A 16,080-nucleotide genomic window follows, 5' to 3' on the forward strand; every position below is an offset into this window, starting at 1 on the left:
TTTAATAGCAGAAATGTGAAAGTTAGGGATTATGAGTGGTAGTATAGTACAGAAGTATGTTTAACTTGATAAGAAAAGCTTTAGCTGTCATCACTGTCTTGATACACATCGAAACGAATTTCAGCTCTGCTATCAGCCAGCCGGGTGCCTACGCAGACACATGATTGGCTGCATGTTGGCATGGGAGGGAGGGACAATGGCTGAAACTGGATTTCTTATTGCTGTTGTGAATGTGGCCTCTGGGCTGCAGATCACAGTTGGCAGTGCGTGACTATTCCCACATGATACTGCGCTCTGTGAGACTCCGCCCCTGGCAGGTGAAAAAAAGCGATCAGCTGTGTGCGACTGAATTGGGTGCAAAAGGGGAAAAGATACAATTAAAAATAAGTATAGGGAAATGTACTGAAATGATCGTCCATGGTCATCACGTATATATCAACCTAGAGATTGGTAGCAGAAAAAAAGGCAACCAACATTGTGCATCACCGGAGCAACTGGTCCGAGTCATCAGCTCCAATTTCGAAGGTGACGGGCACGGTCCAGTGGTGGCACAATAATGGGCTCTAATCTGGAAGGAGGGCTGAGGCGGTTATTACACCTACCATCACCACCACCTCCTCCTCTCTTATCCTTTTCTCCTTCTCCATCCTTCTGCAAAAGAAGACAAATAGTCTACACACAGGCAGTTACGGGGGGCTAACAGGCTTTTGGGAGTGATGTTTGGGACAATTGATGGGTATCTGAGAAGTTGCAGTGTGCTTGACAAAGTGCTTATTTTCTTCTCTCGTCTTCCTCCCTCCTCCTCTCCCCTTCTTCCTCCCTCCCTTGATAGTTCCACCGAAGGAACCACAGGTGACATGCCGATCAAACACGTACCCCAAGGGCTTCTACTGCAGTTGGCACCTCCAGCGACTCACATACATCCCCACGGAATTTGAAGTCAACGTCCAGTAAGACATTTTGTCACTTTTTCTCCTTGTATCCTGGTTTTTATTTCTGCTTTTTGTCCCTGCACTCTTTGTCTCAATCTTCATCTGTCACCCTCCTCCTTCTACCCCCCTCCCTAGCTCCATCGCTACCTCCATTTTTTCCATTTTGCTGTCTGTCTGTCTCTTTCTCTCTCTGTCATGGCAAGAAAGGCATACTTGGCTGAATCAGTGATCTATGCAGGCGGCTGCTCTCTGGCGAGAGCTGATTAGGCCTGTCTGACTGCAGGAGAGCAGGAACTCAAACTCTTTACCCAAAACCCCTGTGGGACAGCACCAGACATGGAGTACAGCTCTCTGTCTCGCCACTGTTTCACTTGCTATTATTTTCTCTCTGCATCTGACACTCATTCACTCTTTCTAACTCTACAGAAATTCTGTCTGAAGAATTTAATTTCATATAGTGAATAACATGGAATCAAATTGGCGAAAATATTAAAATGTATGTATCATTATGAAAAAGGTGAATCTGATTTCTAGCATCAAATCAATTATAAAACATGTAAACAATTTACAAAGCCGAGTCTTCTCTGTGAATAAGAGTTTAGAAGCAAATTTAAAACCAGATAGCAAAGACACTGGTGCTGTGCAGCCCATACCTCACCAGTATTTAAATACATTTAATTAATAAATATCAATGAGCATATATGTTAATCCTGGCACAGACAGGACAGAGCAAAGATGAGCAACAGTGTTACACTATAAGCATTGGAATGTACAATATGTCCTTACTTATACAAAGCAATTTGAGAAGACAACAGTCATAATTTGTAACATAACTGTTAATGTTTCACTGATTTGTTTCTTTACTTATCATGATTCATCATTTTCGACACACCTGCACAATGTACAATTTAAAACACACATGCTGAATCCCAAATTGTTCCATTTCTTATTAGTTTAATGAGACAGACAGTAAAAAATTACATTATTATGTTTACAAATGTATTTATTAAAAGAAGGTATTTAAAAAAAAAAACCTCACTGTTACAATGTGTCGGTTTGCTCTCCTCAATCAGAAGTGGAAATCAGCATCAGTAGAGAGGAAGCGCAATGCAATCGGGTAATTGGATACGACTAGATTGGACATAACTTGTCTCCTAATGATTAACTATCAATTTTACTGCTAACATTAGATTTTATATAAGTCAGTTGTTTATTAAATACTTATTTATTTACAATTGCTCTTTAGTTGGATAAAATATTATTTGTTAATAAGAATGTAATTTATTATAATTGTTTTTTAATTATTGTGGGTTTTCTTAAAATAATAATAAAATTGACCTTTAGTAATTATTAATAATGGGATTTTCATAGCCAACAACAAGTGCCAAAACTAATTAGATGTCCCTTCAAAATGAATTTTTATTATTAGTAGTATTAATATGTTTTGTTTTATGCTTTTAGGAAGAAAACTGTCTATAAAAAACCTCACATCCTTCTGTATGTTCCTTTCTCTTTTTATTTGGCCTTACAGACAGTATTTTATTTCTCTTTTTTATGCTGTCTTGTTATCATCATCTCAGTTCCTGTCTGTATCTCTCACTCTCTCCTGCTTTTGTCTCCAGGTAGCTTAAAGAAAGTACTAGTTCAGTGAAAGAGAGAAACTTGTCCTTAATTACTGAAACCAACACAATTTGGTGTAAAACCCTAGAGAGGCCTCAGCGAAGGCAGTCTAGATGTCATGGCTTCGCGTTGTGCCAAAGAGCTGCCGTTCCTGGATCATTCTGTACTGATCACAAATGTCACTAAGCAATTTCACAGCAGACGGCTCCTCATTAATTTTCTACGGCCAATATGTCACATTTGAATAATCGTTTCTGTGCTTCCACTCTTATTTGAACTTGCTGCTGAGACTTTAAGCTTGTGGATTAAAAAAGGGTTCTTAATTAGGGAACAATGGCATTTATTAACCCTTCATATAAGGAAATTAAAAAATGATTATTATGGCATTACCATTTTATGGAGTCTAGTGCTGTCTGAAACTGAACGTTACATGGGAAGAAGCAAGCATGCCACATTCACCTTTGGGGATTGAATTTTGCTTGCCTCTTTGCCTCAGGGATAGGAAGTGATATCAAAAGCAATGTCACATACTGTACAAGCACCCAAACTTTCTCTCCTGGCAGCACCCTGGGGGCACACTCCTGCATTCTCCCACTCAACAAATCTATTCCTGTCTTCTGCATTTAGGAAATTAAGCATTTCTCAGTGTGAGAGAACATTAGTGATGTCTGTATTTAAATGTTATGGTTAATAAATTACTCTGAACAAGCATGAACAAACAAGCTGAATAATCCAACATTTTATCACTTCAATGTAACCAGCCTGTTGCACTTAGTGTGAAGCATTCACAACAAACTATTTATAGCAATATTAAAAAGAACACAAAACCTGTTCACTTACTGTGGCAGTCACTTATTATTTTTTTATGAAACCTAGATATGTTAGAATTTGTATTTAGACATCAAAAAGTTATACATAAGCAGAACAGTTAGAAAGCTAGTTAGAATTACACAGAATCTCATGTCTGTCTCACGTCTCTGGCCAGCAATAGCTCTGTGGTAAAGGTACTAAAATAGTAATAAAAAAACTGCCTCTCAGCTCAACTACTGGTCGGCTGGGCGCCCTCTAGCAGGCAACATTGGCAGTGCTTGTAGCAGACTAAAATTGGCCACTAGTCTGCTGTGTGGGAAAAGACCAGACTAAAAAAAAGAAGGTGGTGTCTTCAACACTGTGTAAGGACCCTGGTTAGTATCCCGAGGCGCCTCTCTGTGTCCAAGACTGGCTTCATGCGTGAATCTACTGAAGTACGGGCAAATAAGAAGGTTTAAGCATTGCCAGCTCACCACTGCCAGCTGACCATTCTTGGGCCCTTTAGAAAGGCCCCTAACTCTCAATTGCTTGGATTCTGTCAAATCACAACTGTATTGTGTTTGGTCACAATGTAATTGCAAAACCTGTTGCATGATCTAACATCATTCAGACAGGACAAGCCTTTCTGGTTCACCTTCTTTACATAACCTGTCATGGTTACTACATAACTACATATTTAATATGATTTTATATACTAAGAGATCTAAAAAGGACCTATTTTGTTTTATTGCCTAACAGATGGTTTTGAGTTCTTCATCTGTCTGTTGTCACTATCCAATTTCAATACCTGCCATGTGATACTACTACTTATACTATTACTTTTCCTTAATGTAACCACCATATGGCATGGGCTAAGTCAAGTAATACCAGTTCATTCATATGTGCCACCCTATCAAAAATGTGCATGAATTTTCAGTTTGTGTAAAAGGTTAAACATTCTTTTCTGGTTAAAACTGGAACACTTATTCTTCTCAAATTGGTTTCCAAAATAAGAACTCAGTGCCGGGTGCATTTCTGAACTCAGTGGGTATAAATGGAATGCCAGTTTCATATCCTAAAACCCATACAATTCCTGTTTCCAGCCCAGATTATTCCAAAATTAATCACTGCTTTGTCATTATTGAGAGTTCTCATTTTAACTTATTAGGACGTGATAATTGGACTCTGCAGCAAGACAATGATCCCAGTCACACTTCCATGTCAACCAAAATGCACTGTAGGGGTTTTCTAGCCCTGTTCTGTCTCCTAACTTATTTTTAAGAGCCTAATGAACAAACACCAGCACTCACTGTAGCCACTGAAAACTAGTTTATTCAAGGCTACCTTAATATAGACATGAACACAAAAACACACACGTTCCTTGCCTTAGGACAAAATGTACAGATATAATTATGACTAACAGAGAACATCTCTGTATAAATTACATTGATTGGATTTACAATGAAGACAATACATCATTAACCAGATAATATACACTTATGTAAAATAGATTTGTTGAGCATATATTATGTAGAGTAAATGTTATAAAAGTACCTATATTAGTAGTAGTATTAATATAATCATTTTATAAACATTTTTAATCATTTTTATAGCTTGTATGTTTTCTTTATTTCTGTCTTTATTTAGACACAACCAGAAGTCTTTAGAAGTAAAGAGGGACGACGTTCATAAAAATCGCTGCCACGTAAAGTTTCCAGAACTCTTCTCCAGCATTTCTTACGTGGTCAATGTCACAGCCATCAATGCACTCGGAAGAGCATCCATAGCCTCCACCTTTGAGGAGTCGTCCATGGGTATTGACATTCTTCACATTTTCTCTTTACTGTAGAATTTTGTTTTATATTTATTCATCATGGTCTTGTGGTTGCAATTTAACTGCAATATGAATTTTTGTATGATGGTTAGTACTCATGTTTGTGTTTCTATTGACTTTGTTCTTATAGGATATCATGGGTAGAGCCACTTCTAATGCTAATTCTGACTTACTGGTGGTAGTTGGTCAACATCTGCATCAGTCATATTTCTACATTTAACGTACATATAGACTTATTGTGTAGTTCCAATGAGAACTAGATCTAGTACCGTTTACCTCCTAAAGTGTCATCTAATCTAGCTTGCCACCCGATGTCTCTGCGCCTTTTAAAATCAAGTTCTTAGCGAGGCATCTTGAGACTGTTATTGAACTGAAGTTGCATCTTCATCAAATAGTTAACTAGCATGCATAGTGAGCTAATTACAAGTCTGGCTGTGTCTGAAGTGACATTTTATGTACTTTATTGGTTCAAAAAGCATTTTACATATTTAGTACAGTAGTTTGTAGATGCGCAGACACTAGTTTCAGTATCAGGCTAAAGATAAAGACATGTTTCCAGAGCTTTTAGATGATAAAATATTGTTATAGATTTTTATTTTAAATGTACTTTCACTTTAAATGTACTTTTTTTTTATCAGTTCTACAGTTGCACAATTTGTGAAGCTGAAATGTGCCTGCAGCACAAAAAATAGAAGCTCCTAAACCTTCCTTCACATTAAGCCCATTCAGGAATGACAAAGGAAGTGGTGGTATGGGATTTATGAAGTACTAAATACCTAAAAATACTTTTTACGGGCCATAAAACTGTTGTGATGGATGGAGTGATGTGCGGCTTTGACCAAATGAATACACTCGCCCTATAAACATCAGCATAAACAGATCTGGTATAAACATAACCCCTCCTTTCCAGGCAGCTGGTGGTAAGACCGTCTCTGTCCACAGCCAGTCACGTCAATTGCTCAAATCATGTTTGGCATCTCAGCCTGTGTTTTTATGCTCGCTCTGAAAATAGCCTTGTAATCATTTACTGAAGGGCAAGAGGATGGAAGTGTCCAAAACATCTGGCTCGTATTGGCAGACGCAGACATCTGGAAACCGGTGAAATGTTCTCCTTATCGAGCCAGGAGACACCAACCAGTAATCTGTAGTGCAAACGAATAGCAATAAAATCCAATAAGGATGGAGGGGGAAAAAGTGGTGGCGGCTTTCAGGAACTAAATGAAGTGTTTACATGCATGACTGCATGCATACTTGATAGCAATAAAAATGCTAATGTCATCTGGATTACTGGATTAACTGCTGAAATAGTTGCCTCCTAGTGATAGTGATGATTTATGGGCCACAGTTGGCACTTATTTAAACAAGCCACAGCAAATTTGATTTAATTCCTAAAGTGAGTTACGTTTACGGTTAGAGGTTACACGCTGATGAACCTGCATGTAATTCTCACGTACCCAGATTGTTTGAGAAAATATATTAAAATATTTATTCCCATAAAAAGCAGTTAGCATTGTAGTGAAAAGGAAAATTGTGTTGTAAGCCAAAAAACATCATCTCTTCCACAGTACCTGCTTCACCACTGCTTATAGGACTAAAATACAGTCAGTATTAAACTAAAGCTTTAACTTTTTTTTGCATGATTTAAATCCTACAATCAAAATAAATACCATCTTAACTTGTTGCTTATACATTCTTTTAAACAGCCGTCCATGTTTGCCCGTTTAAGTCAGTCCTGCATTTGCGTACAGGGCAGCAGATCCTCCTTCCTTCCATTAAAGCTTTATAGAGGCTGAAAGACTGCGCTTGGTGTATTTGTACCCGAGTCAGTTTAAACAACATGCACACAGTACTACAGAGTCATAAAGAGTGTTTCAGCAGTGCCAGGTCAGGACTCCGCACATAAATCTTTAAGTCTAGCATGAATAGTAAAGACTCAGGAGAGGGAGGAGGAATGGACTGAAGGTCCTCCTCTGGTTCAGGGCATCTCTTTGTCCTCTTCTGTGTCTGTGTGTGTGAAGCTAAACCGCAGAACAAACACTCTGAATCCAGCCACGGCGGGAAGGGAGGAAGAGAATGACCACACTGTTGCACTTTGCCCATTTCTCATAAACCCGGGCTCGACGGGGTGGCCCAGAAGGAACTCACTACTCATTCAGGAGCGGTTTTTGCCCCAAAGCTGTCTAGAGACGTGTTACAATGCCGCTGCACACAAAGATGTGTGTATTATGTCAAACAGATTTTCCGCTCTGCTGGAGGAGGGACAAACAGACGCCGTTGACAAAAGCATATTTCTCATTTTATAATGCTGTTGATTTCCAGTAATCCTCATGCCTGGTTTATACTTCATCAGAAGTGCCTTGTTAGATGAGAAAAACACCTAAATAAACTTCTGAAAGCCTATGCTAATGGCTTTTTATAGCAGTTAAAGGTATTTTAATCTGTATGCTAGGTTTTTCATTTAACCATGAGGTAATACTACACTTAGTTGCGGGCGGCACGGTGGCTAAGTGGGTAGCTCTGTCGCCTCACAACAAGGAGGTCCCGGGTTCGATTCCCAGGTGGGGCGGTCCATGTCCTTTCTGTGTGGAGTTTGCATGTTCTCCCCGTGTCTGCGTGGGTTTACTCTGGGTACTCCGGTTTCCTCCCACAGTCCAAAGACATTCAAGTGAGGTGAATTGGAGATTTACCGTTCCTGTCATGAATGTAACCAAAATGCAAAACCATCATGTTAAAATCCTAATAAACAGACACCGAGTTGCCGGTTTATTAGGTACACCTGATTTGTACCTACATTGTTTATGTAATTTAGTACACCTACTTTATAGTTGTACTTTGGGGGTATACAATTTCTAAAAGTTGCCAACTGTTGCTTTGCTTCTTTAAAACAAGCTCTGATCCTCTTCCTTTTCCTTCACAGTGAAACCAGACCCTCCAGAGAAAGTGGTGGCCAAACCCATTCCCAACAACGCACGTCGACTGGAGGTGACTTGGAATAGCCCATCCACTTGGCCAGACATCGATTCCTTCCCCCTCAAATACTTCCTGCGCTACCGTCCCCTGATCAGAGAGCAATGGCAGCATGTAAGAACTTTTATTATCTTTCTTTCCACTTATAATAATAATAATAATAATAATACATTTTATTTATATAGCGCTTTTCAAGATACTCAAAGACGCTTTACATAAGACAAATAATCAAAACAAATACGTACATACACCATACAAATCATAGTACAAAATCAAAATAGTACATCAACATCAAGAATAATTAAGATAAAAACAAAGAGAGCAGCATAAGACAGTTCATTAAAAATTAGCTAAATTATGAGAGAGAACAACAAATATAGAACAATTTCTTAAAATTAGACAGAAGCAGGACAGATTTACATGCAATCAGGAAACTGAAAACTTTACAAGTTTTAGGATCTAGGACTTCACATTTCTGTCGTGATCTAAGTATAAAAACTATTAAAAAGAATAGCAAAAATAAAAGCATTTATTTTGTGTTGTTACAAGTTAAATGCCACTCTGAATAGATGAGTTTTGAGAAGTGACTTGAATTTGGACAGGTCAGGACAATCTCGTAGGTGTTTGGGGAGAGCATTCCATAAAGATGGAGCAGCTATGGAAAAGGCCCTGTCACCCCAGGTCCGGTGCTTGGTCCTAGAGGGTATGGACAGTAGGTTAGCCTCAGAAGAGCGAAGGCTATGGGAGGGAATGTGCTGATGGAGCAGGTCGGTGAGGTAGGATGGGGCCTGATTATGGAGAGCTTTGTGAGTGAATAGAAGAATTTTGAATTGAATGCGTTGAGCAACGGGAAGCCAATGAAGTTTTTGTAGAACAGGTGTAATATGATCACGGGAGCGAGTATGAGTAAGGAGGCGAGCAGCTGAATTCTGGATATACTGAAGTTTTTTTTAGGATTTTGTTAGATGTACCATAAAGGATGCTATTGCAATAATCAATTCTGGATGTAATAAAAGCATGAATCAAGGTTTCGGCGGCAGAAAAGGAGAGTGATGGACGTAGACGTGCTATGTTTTTTAGATGAAAGAAAGCAGTTTTGGTGATGTGATTTACATGGCGGTCAAAAGAGAGGTTGCTATCAAAAATTACACCAAGATTTCGGATGTTAGAAGACGGAGACAAAGTGTCATTATCAATGGTAATTTGAAAATTTTTTGTGGTTTTTGCCAGGGTTGTAGGACCTACGATGATCATATCTGATTTTTCACAGTTTAATTTGAGGAAATTAGCTTTCATCCACAATTTCATTTCAGTGATGCAATTTGTCAGAGTGGAGTGAAGTTCAGTATTAATGGATTTGGAGGAGATGTAAAGCTGAATATCATCAGCATAGCAGTGGAAATGTAAACCATGCCGACGTATGATGTCACCAAGGGGGAGCATATAAAGAATAAACAAAAGGGGACCTAACACTGAGCCTTGGGGAACGCCTTGGGACAGTGGAGCAATGGCAGAACTACAATTGTTGATATTAACAAACTGTTGTCTGTTTATGAGATATGACCTTAACCACAAAAGGGCAGTACCAGTGATGTTGACAGAGGATTCAAGGCGGGACAGAAGAATGGAGTGATTAATGGTGTCAAAAGCTGCAGTAAGATCAAGGAGGACGAGAATATTAATTTGTCCAGAGTCTGAGGAAAGAAGAAGGTCATTTGTGACTTTGAGGAGGGCTGACTCAGTGCTGTGCTGGGGGCGGAAACCAGACTGAAATGATTCAAATAGATTATTGGAATTTAGGTGATCTTTGAGCTGTGAGGCAACAACACGTTCCAGTATTTTCGACAGAAATGGAAGATTGGAAATGGGCCGAAAGTTACTCATAATGTTAGAGTCAAGTCCAGGTTTTTTAAGTATGGGAGTAACAGCAGCCAATTTGAGTGATTGAGGGACTGAGCCAGAACTAAGAGAGGAATTGATTATCTCTGTGATAAGTGATGAGATAACTGGAAAACAACCCTTAACAAGTTTTGATGGAGCAGGATCCAAAACACAAGTGGAGCTTCGCATCCCTGTTAAGATCTCAGATAGGTCCAAAAGAGACACAGGTGAGAACTGAGACAGAGGCTGGGTAATAAATTGAGATGAGATAGGCGGAGAAACAGAGATGACAGGGGAAACTGTCAGAAAATTGTGGATATTCTCAACTTTTGTTTGAAAAAATGAGAGGTAAGAGTTACACTTGTCAACTGTAAAGGAATTGGTAGTATTGTCAACTGGTTTGAGAAGTTTATTTATTGTGGAAAAGAGAGTCTTAGGATTTGTTGATCCAGCATGTATGAGTTCGGAATAGTAAGTGGATCGGGCTGCCGTAAGAGCGTCTTTGTAATGTTGAAGATAATCAGAATAAATCTGATAATGTACTGTTAGACCGGTTTTCTTATAAAGTCTTTCAAGCTGGCGTTTACGGGATTTCATTTGGTGAAGCTCAATTGTGTACCATGGTGCGGAATGACTAAATGAAACAAATTTGGTTCTCAAAGGAGCCAGCTCATCAAGACATGAGGCGAGTATGTCATTATAGTAATCGACAAGGTCAGATGAATTACTAGACAGTACAGGACAGACAGACATCTTTTTAACAAGAGAATCTGAGAAAGCAGAGGGAGAGATATATTGAAGATTCCTGAAGGATATTTTACGTTTAGCTCTAGTGATGGGCCTAGTGACCTCAATGTCCATGATGATTGTCAAATGATCAGAGACAGTAAGGTCATGGCTGGACGGCTGATGAACTAGGACACCAGTAGAGCAGACAAGGTCAAGAGTATGACCTTTTTTATGAGTTGGAAAATGTATATGTTGTGTGAAATTAAAACACTGTAACAATTCCAAAAATTCCCTGGCAAATTTACAGTTGTTGTCATCAATATGGATGTTAAAATCACCCATAAGCAGTACAGAGGATGAGAGGGCACTAAGCTGGGTTAAAAAATCTGAAAAATCAGAGAGAAAGGAAGCGTTTGGCTTTGGCGGACGATAAACTACAGCAGTGACCAGAGGAGTAGGCCCTGACAACTTGAAAGCCAGGTGTTCAAAAGAAAGAGCAGCAGGAAAAGACAAAGTGGTTATTTTAATATCATCCCTATAGACTGCAGCAACACCACCACCTCGCCCTTCCATACGAGGTTCATCAATATACGAGTATCCCATTGGCGTGGTCTGATTTAACATAAAATAATCCAAGGGTTTATGCCAAGTTTCAGTGAGACAGAAAAAGTCTAGTTCACTGTCAGATATAAATTCACTGAGTACAGTACTTTTTGTGTTGAGTGAACGAACATTAAGCAATGCCATTTTCAAGTGGTATTGTTGTGTAGTTGGCTGTGAGGAACGAGGAAGAGAACGGAGATTTGCTAAGTCCACTCCGCGTTTCCCATCCCACTCCGTGGACAGCGTTGTCATGGAGACTACACCGCTACTGGTGTGCAAGGCAGCAGCGCTCTGATGACGTGTTTGCGGAGCGACAGTGCGCACGGCTGACCAGAAGGATGGAATAGCGTTACCGTTTCGAAGATAAACAAGCTTTCTCCGGGAGCCCCTGTGAATATAACGAGGCCGGCGAAGGAGTCCAAGCTGTTTGATGACTGAAATACACGATGGAGTAGTGCAGTTGTTGAACTTCCTCAGCTGGTCAACGGAATAGTTCAACATCGTGCCGATCCCAGGAAAACTCATCCACCGTTCACCACCGGCCGCAGACGCGATGTACAGTAGAAAGAACAAAAAGTATCAAAAGCACAAATAAAAGTATCAAAAGTAACATAAAAGAAATAGATCCACAAGGTGTGTAAAAAGATGAAAACGAAAAACGATAAAAATACAATAAAATACGGTAAAATACGGTAAAATACGGTAACGGTAGCGGCAGCCAAATGCGCCAGCGTCCACCATCACCATGGCAACAATCGTTAAAAACTTATAGAGTACATTCTTCATTTAGCTTCTGTTCCATTATTAAATTTGCATTGGTGTTTGCTTGGCGAGAGGGACTGTCTCATTTACACAGATTTTCTCTAAATCATTACATTCATTTTTGCTGTTATTTGCCCTCTGAGTTGACAAAGTGGTCAGTGTACAGTGTACAAGTACAGTGGGTTGGTCACATGGTCATATTTTCCAGTCTTTGCTTGAGATGCTTGTCTCCAGATGGCTGGGGAAAGTCTAATCCAGCCTTGAGAAGCTCCTATAAATCGACGCTGATCCAGAAGTTAGTGGAAGGCCACATAGCAATCATAGCCTGAGGGATTTACAGTAGAGGTCTCAGCTGGTGAACGCAGCATCCAGAATGAAGCGAAAGCACAATGAACCGAGTGTTTTTCGCTGACAGAATCTCACTGTGATTATAGGATTTATATAATAGGAACATGTGTTGGATAGCAGGTGGGCACTTCATGTCGTCTATGCATTTCATATTTTGGAGGAATCAGTAGAAAATTTGAAATGCATCACCACCCATGGGTGATGAGGAGGTTAGAAAATTCTGCTTGTGCACCTGTGAATGATCATCTCCTAGGGTTTTTCTCAGTGGAAGTAACTGATAATTGCTTTCTCCATATCTAGTACAAATGAAATACTGCCTGACTTTGACTGATTTGTTATTTCAAGGCTTGTATTGCCTGAAGGCATCCCATACTGTGATTCTCCAACTTTCACAGACTGAGCCGTGCCGCCATGGCATGTTAAGAAACTGGCGTAATGCCAACTGCAACATGGTTACATCGTGGATTTAGGTCAGGGATGCTAAAATATGAATCTTTTATGGACACCAATCAACCATAACATTAAAACCACCTCCTTGTTTCTACACTCACTGTCCATTTTATCAGCTCCACTTACCATATAGAAGCACTTTGTAGTTCTACAATTACTGACTGTAGTCCATCTGTTTCTCTACATACTTTTTTTTAGCCTGCTTTCACTCTGTTCCTTAATGGTCAGGACCACCACAGAGCAGGTATTATTTAGGTGGTGGATCATTTTCAGCACTGCAGTGACACTGACATGGTGGTGGTGTGTTAGTGTGTGTTGTGCTGGTATGAGTGGATCAGACACAGCAGCGCTGCTGGAGTTTTTAAGCACCTCACTGTCACTGGTTGACTGAGAATAGTCCACCAACCAAAAATATCCAGCCAACAGTGCCCCATGGGCAGCATCCTGTGACCACTGATGAAGGTCTAGAAGATGACCAACTCAAACAGCAGCAATAAATCTACAAGGTGGACCAACTAGGTAGGAGTGTCTAATAGAGTGGACAGTTAGTGGACACAATATTTAAAAACTCCAGCAGCGCTGCTGTGTCTGATCCACTCATACCAGCACAACACACACTAACACACCACCACCATGTCAGTGTCACTGCAGTGCTGAGAATGATCCACCACCCAAATAATACCTGCTCTGTGGTGGTCCTGTGGGGGTCCTGACCATTGAAGAACAGCATGAAAGAAGGCTAACAAAGCATGCAGAGAAACAGATTTTATGCCTGTAACAACCTCAATAAAATCTGAGACGTGGGCAGAATAAAAGTTTATAGAGAGTTCAAGATACATCATTTTAAAACTGTCTACAATAAGCAAGTGAACTGAAAACAGGTTAGGGAATCTAGATTGGATATAAAAGAACTACAAGTAAAGGTAGGTCCTGGCTCACCAAACTCCAGCACCTCCAGATTTTTCAGTCTGTTCATAAATAACAGTTTTTGATGCAAGATGTAGTGCACCAATAGACTTTAACCATTTACCATCAGTGATACTGTGAAAGATTTAGGGAATCTGGAGAAACCCCTCTGTCTAGGCCAAGGCTGGAAGTGATTTTGGACCAGCGTGACCTTCGAGCCCTCAGACATCAATGCTATGAGATAAATATAGCCACATGGGCTCAGGAGTACTTAAAATCACACATTATTCTACATAGTTTTGGAGTATTTTTTTTTAATCTGTAAAATAATACAACTACTTGTCATTTATAGCTGATTTGACCCTTTTCAGGGGGGGGTCTTCAGCTCACCATCTGTCATCTTATTCCCCCTTAATGTCACATTATACTTTCCCCAGACCAATTAATTTGAAAGGTCATGGAATCTCCCGTCTAACACTGGGCGTCCTAAATCCTTGTTAAGTCCAGATCAGAATTGCTAAGCTTATGTTTATTTGTCTTTGCTTGACAAGTTTAATAACAGTCATGAGAAAAATGTGATGCAGGGTGACATTTACAATATTATAACACATTGTTTTTTTATGTTTCCTCTTTCCCACTATTGAAGTTATTTTCACTTCATTATAGCATTTCTTTTACTGTGCGGATCAGGCCCCTGCCAGTCACAGGCTAGCAGATGCCTCCTCTGAAGCTGCTGACCACCTCTTTATACTGAGGAGGGGCAGATTCTTACAGAGAATGAACATATTGATTACACAAAGAGACTGCTAAACACACTATGCTCTTTATATTGCTCCACCACTCATCTAGTGCCTCAACTAGACAGTAGGGGTTGCTGCAAGTGCAACTGCAACAACTTTCCTATCTGAGACACAACCAATTCCGTCTTTTAAGCACCTAAACGAGCCATACCCCATCTTAAGTTCCTATCCAATTGTACTTATGTATTAGAAAGTTCAACAGTGCACGAGATAAGGTGATAAGAATTTTGTGTTGTTGTTTACGGTCAGTGGCTCTCATAAGTTTTCCTGATTAAACCTTGAACAGATTTTTGAAACCCTTTTGTCCCTTTATAAATGCAGAGAAAGATTCTTTTAGCTCATTATGCTTTCTCATTTAAACCCTAAAATCGTCCTTGTTGCCGTTTCAGTTCATTTACAGCTTATAGCCCTCTTTTTCACTTTAAGGTGGATGCTCCATCTATTTTGTAGGGGCCTACATTTCAGCTGCGCCTCACATGTGCAAACACTCACTGTATCATTGTAAGAGGGCTTTTAGAGATGAAAGAGCCCGGTCGCTGTGTAGGAAGCCATCCATTCTGCTGAGGAATGGCGAAATGAGTCAGGCATTGCTGACGGATGAAACACCAGACTTTGCAGCTCGCCTGTGTTCGCTTTACCAGCTGAAAATATGTGATGGAGAACAGTTCACAGACCCTGACTGTCTGATTGACTGTGCCCATGCGTGGAAAACTTAGTATAGTGTGCACAGCTATTTCTACTTTTGGATATGTGGTATTTTGATTGGATTGCAATATGTCAGTTTTCTCTCTCAGACCGTAGTTAAGTCCACAGATGAACTACCTTATTCCGTCTATGCAATCTTAAAGATGCTTGATAGTGTGTTGCTCTGATTAGTAAAGGAGGCAGGGCCAGCTATACTTTCTAGGACAACTGGGTATGAGTGTGTATGACAGCATTATGGTTGGAAACAACAATGTGGCAAAAATTATAATTTCACAAACCAGTGTTTCCAGGTAGTGCCTGACCAGCCACGACACTGACCAGGATGAAACAGTTATTGATTATGAATAACTGAATATATAATATACCTCTACCTTTGAGGTGCTGGGGTTTTAAAAGACAATCAATAAATGACAGTGCGTATAATACACTTTGTCCTGCTGAGACATCACTTTTACATTAGAAATGCTCAGATCTGGTATTGACTGGTATATTTATGTCAGAGCTGTCGGCTGGTGATGCTGAGGTGCTCTGCACTTTAGTGAGATAGAAGAAAATACATGTTGCTATTATATAATTATTGAAAAGATGTGTGGTATTTGAGGTATTTTTAAGACAAATGGCTGCAGCAGAAAACTTCAGGAGGAAAATATTTATAAACTGGCTCATTTCACTTTGTGTTGAAGCAGAAATGGGGATGAAAAATCAACCAATAGAGTTACCTGACAAGCTCTGGCATACTACAGAAGGTTTAAAG

At 39.8% G+C, this 16,080-nt stretch overlaps 1 protein-coding gene across 4 annotated transcripts in view; it reads left to right on the forward strand.

The window, feature by feature from the left end:
* Positions 1–16,080, forward strand: part of cntfr (ciliary neurotrophic factor receptor) — a 323,782-nt gene that overhangs the window by 280,530 nt on the left and 27,172 nt on the right. For all 4 annotated transcript variants that reach the window (XM_063014160.1, XM_063014161.1, XM_063014162.1 and 1 more), the window contains 3 exons: positions 833–950; positions 4,989–5,155; positions 8,093–8,256. In XM_063014160.1, the coding sequence (XP_062870230.1) occupies positions 833–950; positions 4,989–5,155; positions 8,093–8,256 (449 nt within the window). The remainder of the gene's footprint in view (positions 1–832; positions 951–4,988; positions 5,156–8,092; positions 8,257–16,080) is intronic.

Source organism: Trichomycterus rosablanca, chromosome 18 (genome assembly GCF_030014385.1).
Source record: "Trichomycterus rosablanca isolate fTriRos1 chromosome 18, fTriRos1.hap1, whole genome shotgun sequence".
NCBI lineage: Eukaryota > Metazoa > Chordata > Actinopteri > Siluriformes > Trichomycteridae > Trichomycterus > Trichomycterus rosablanca.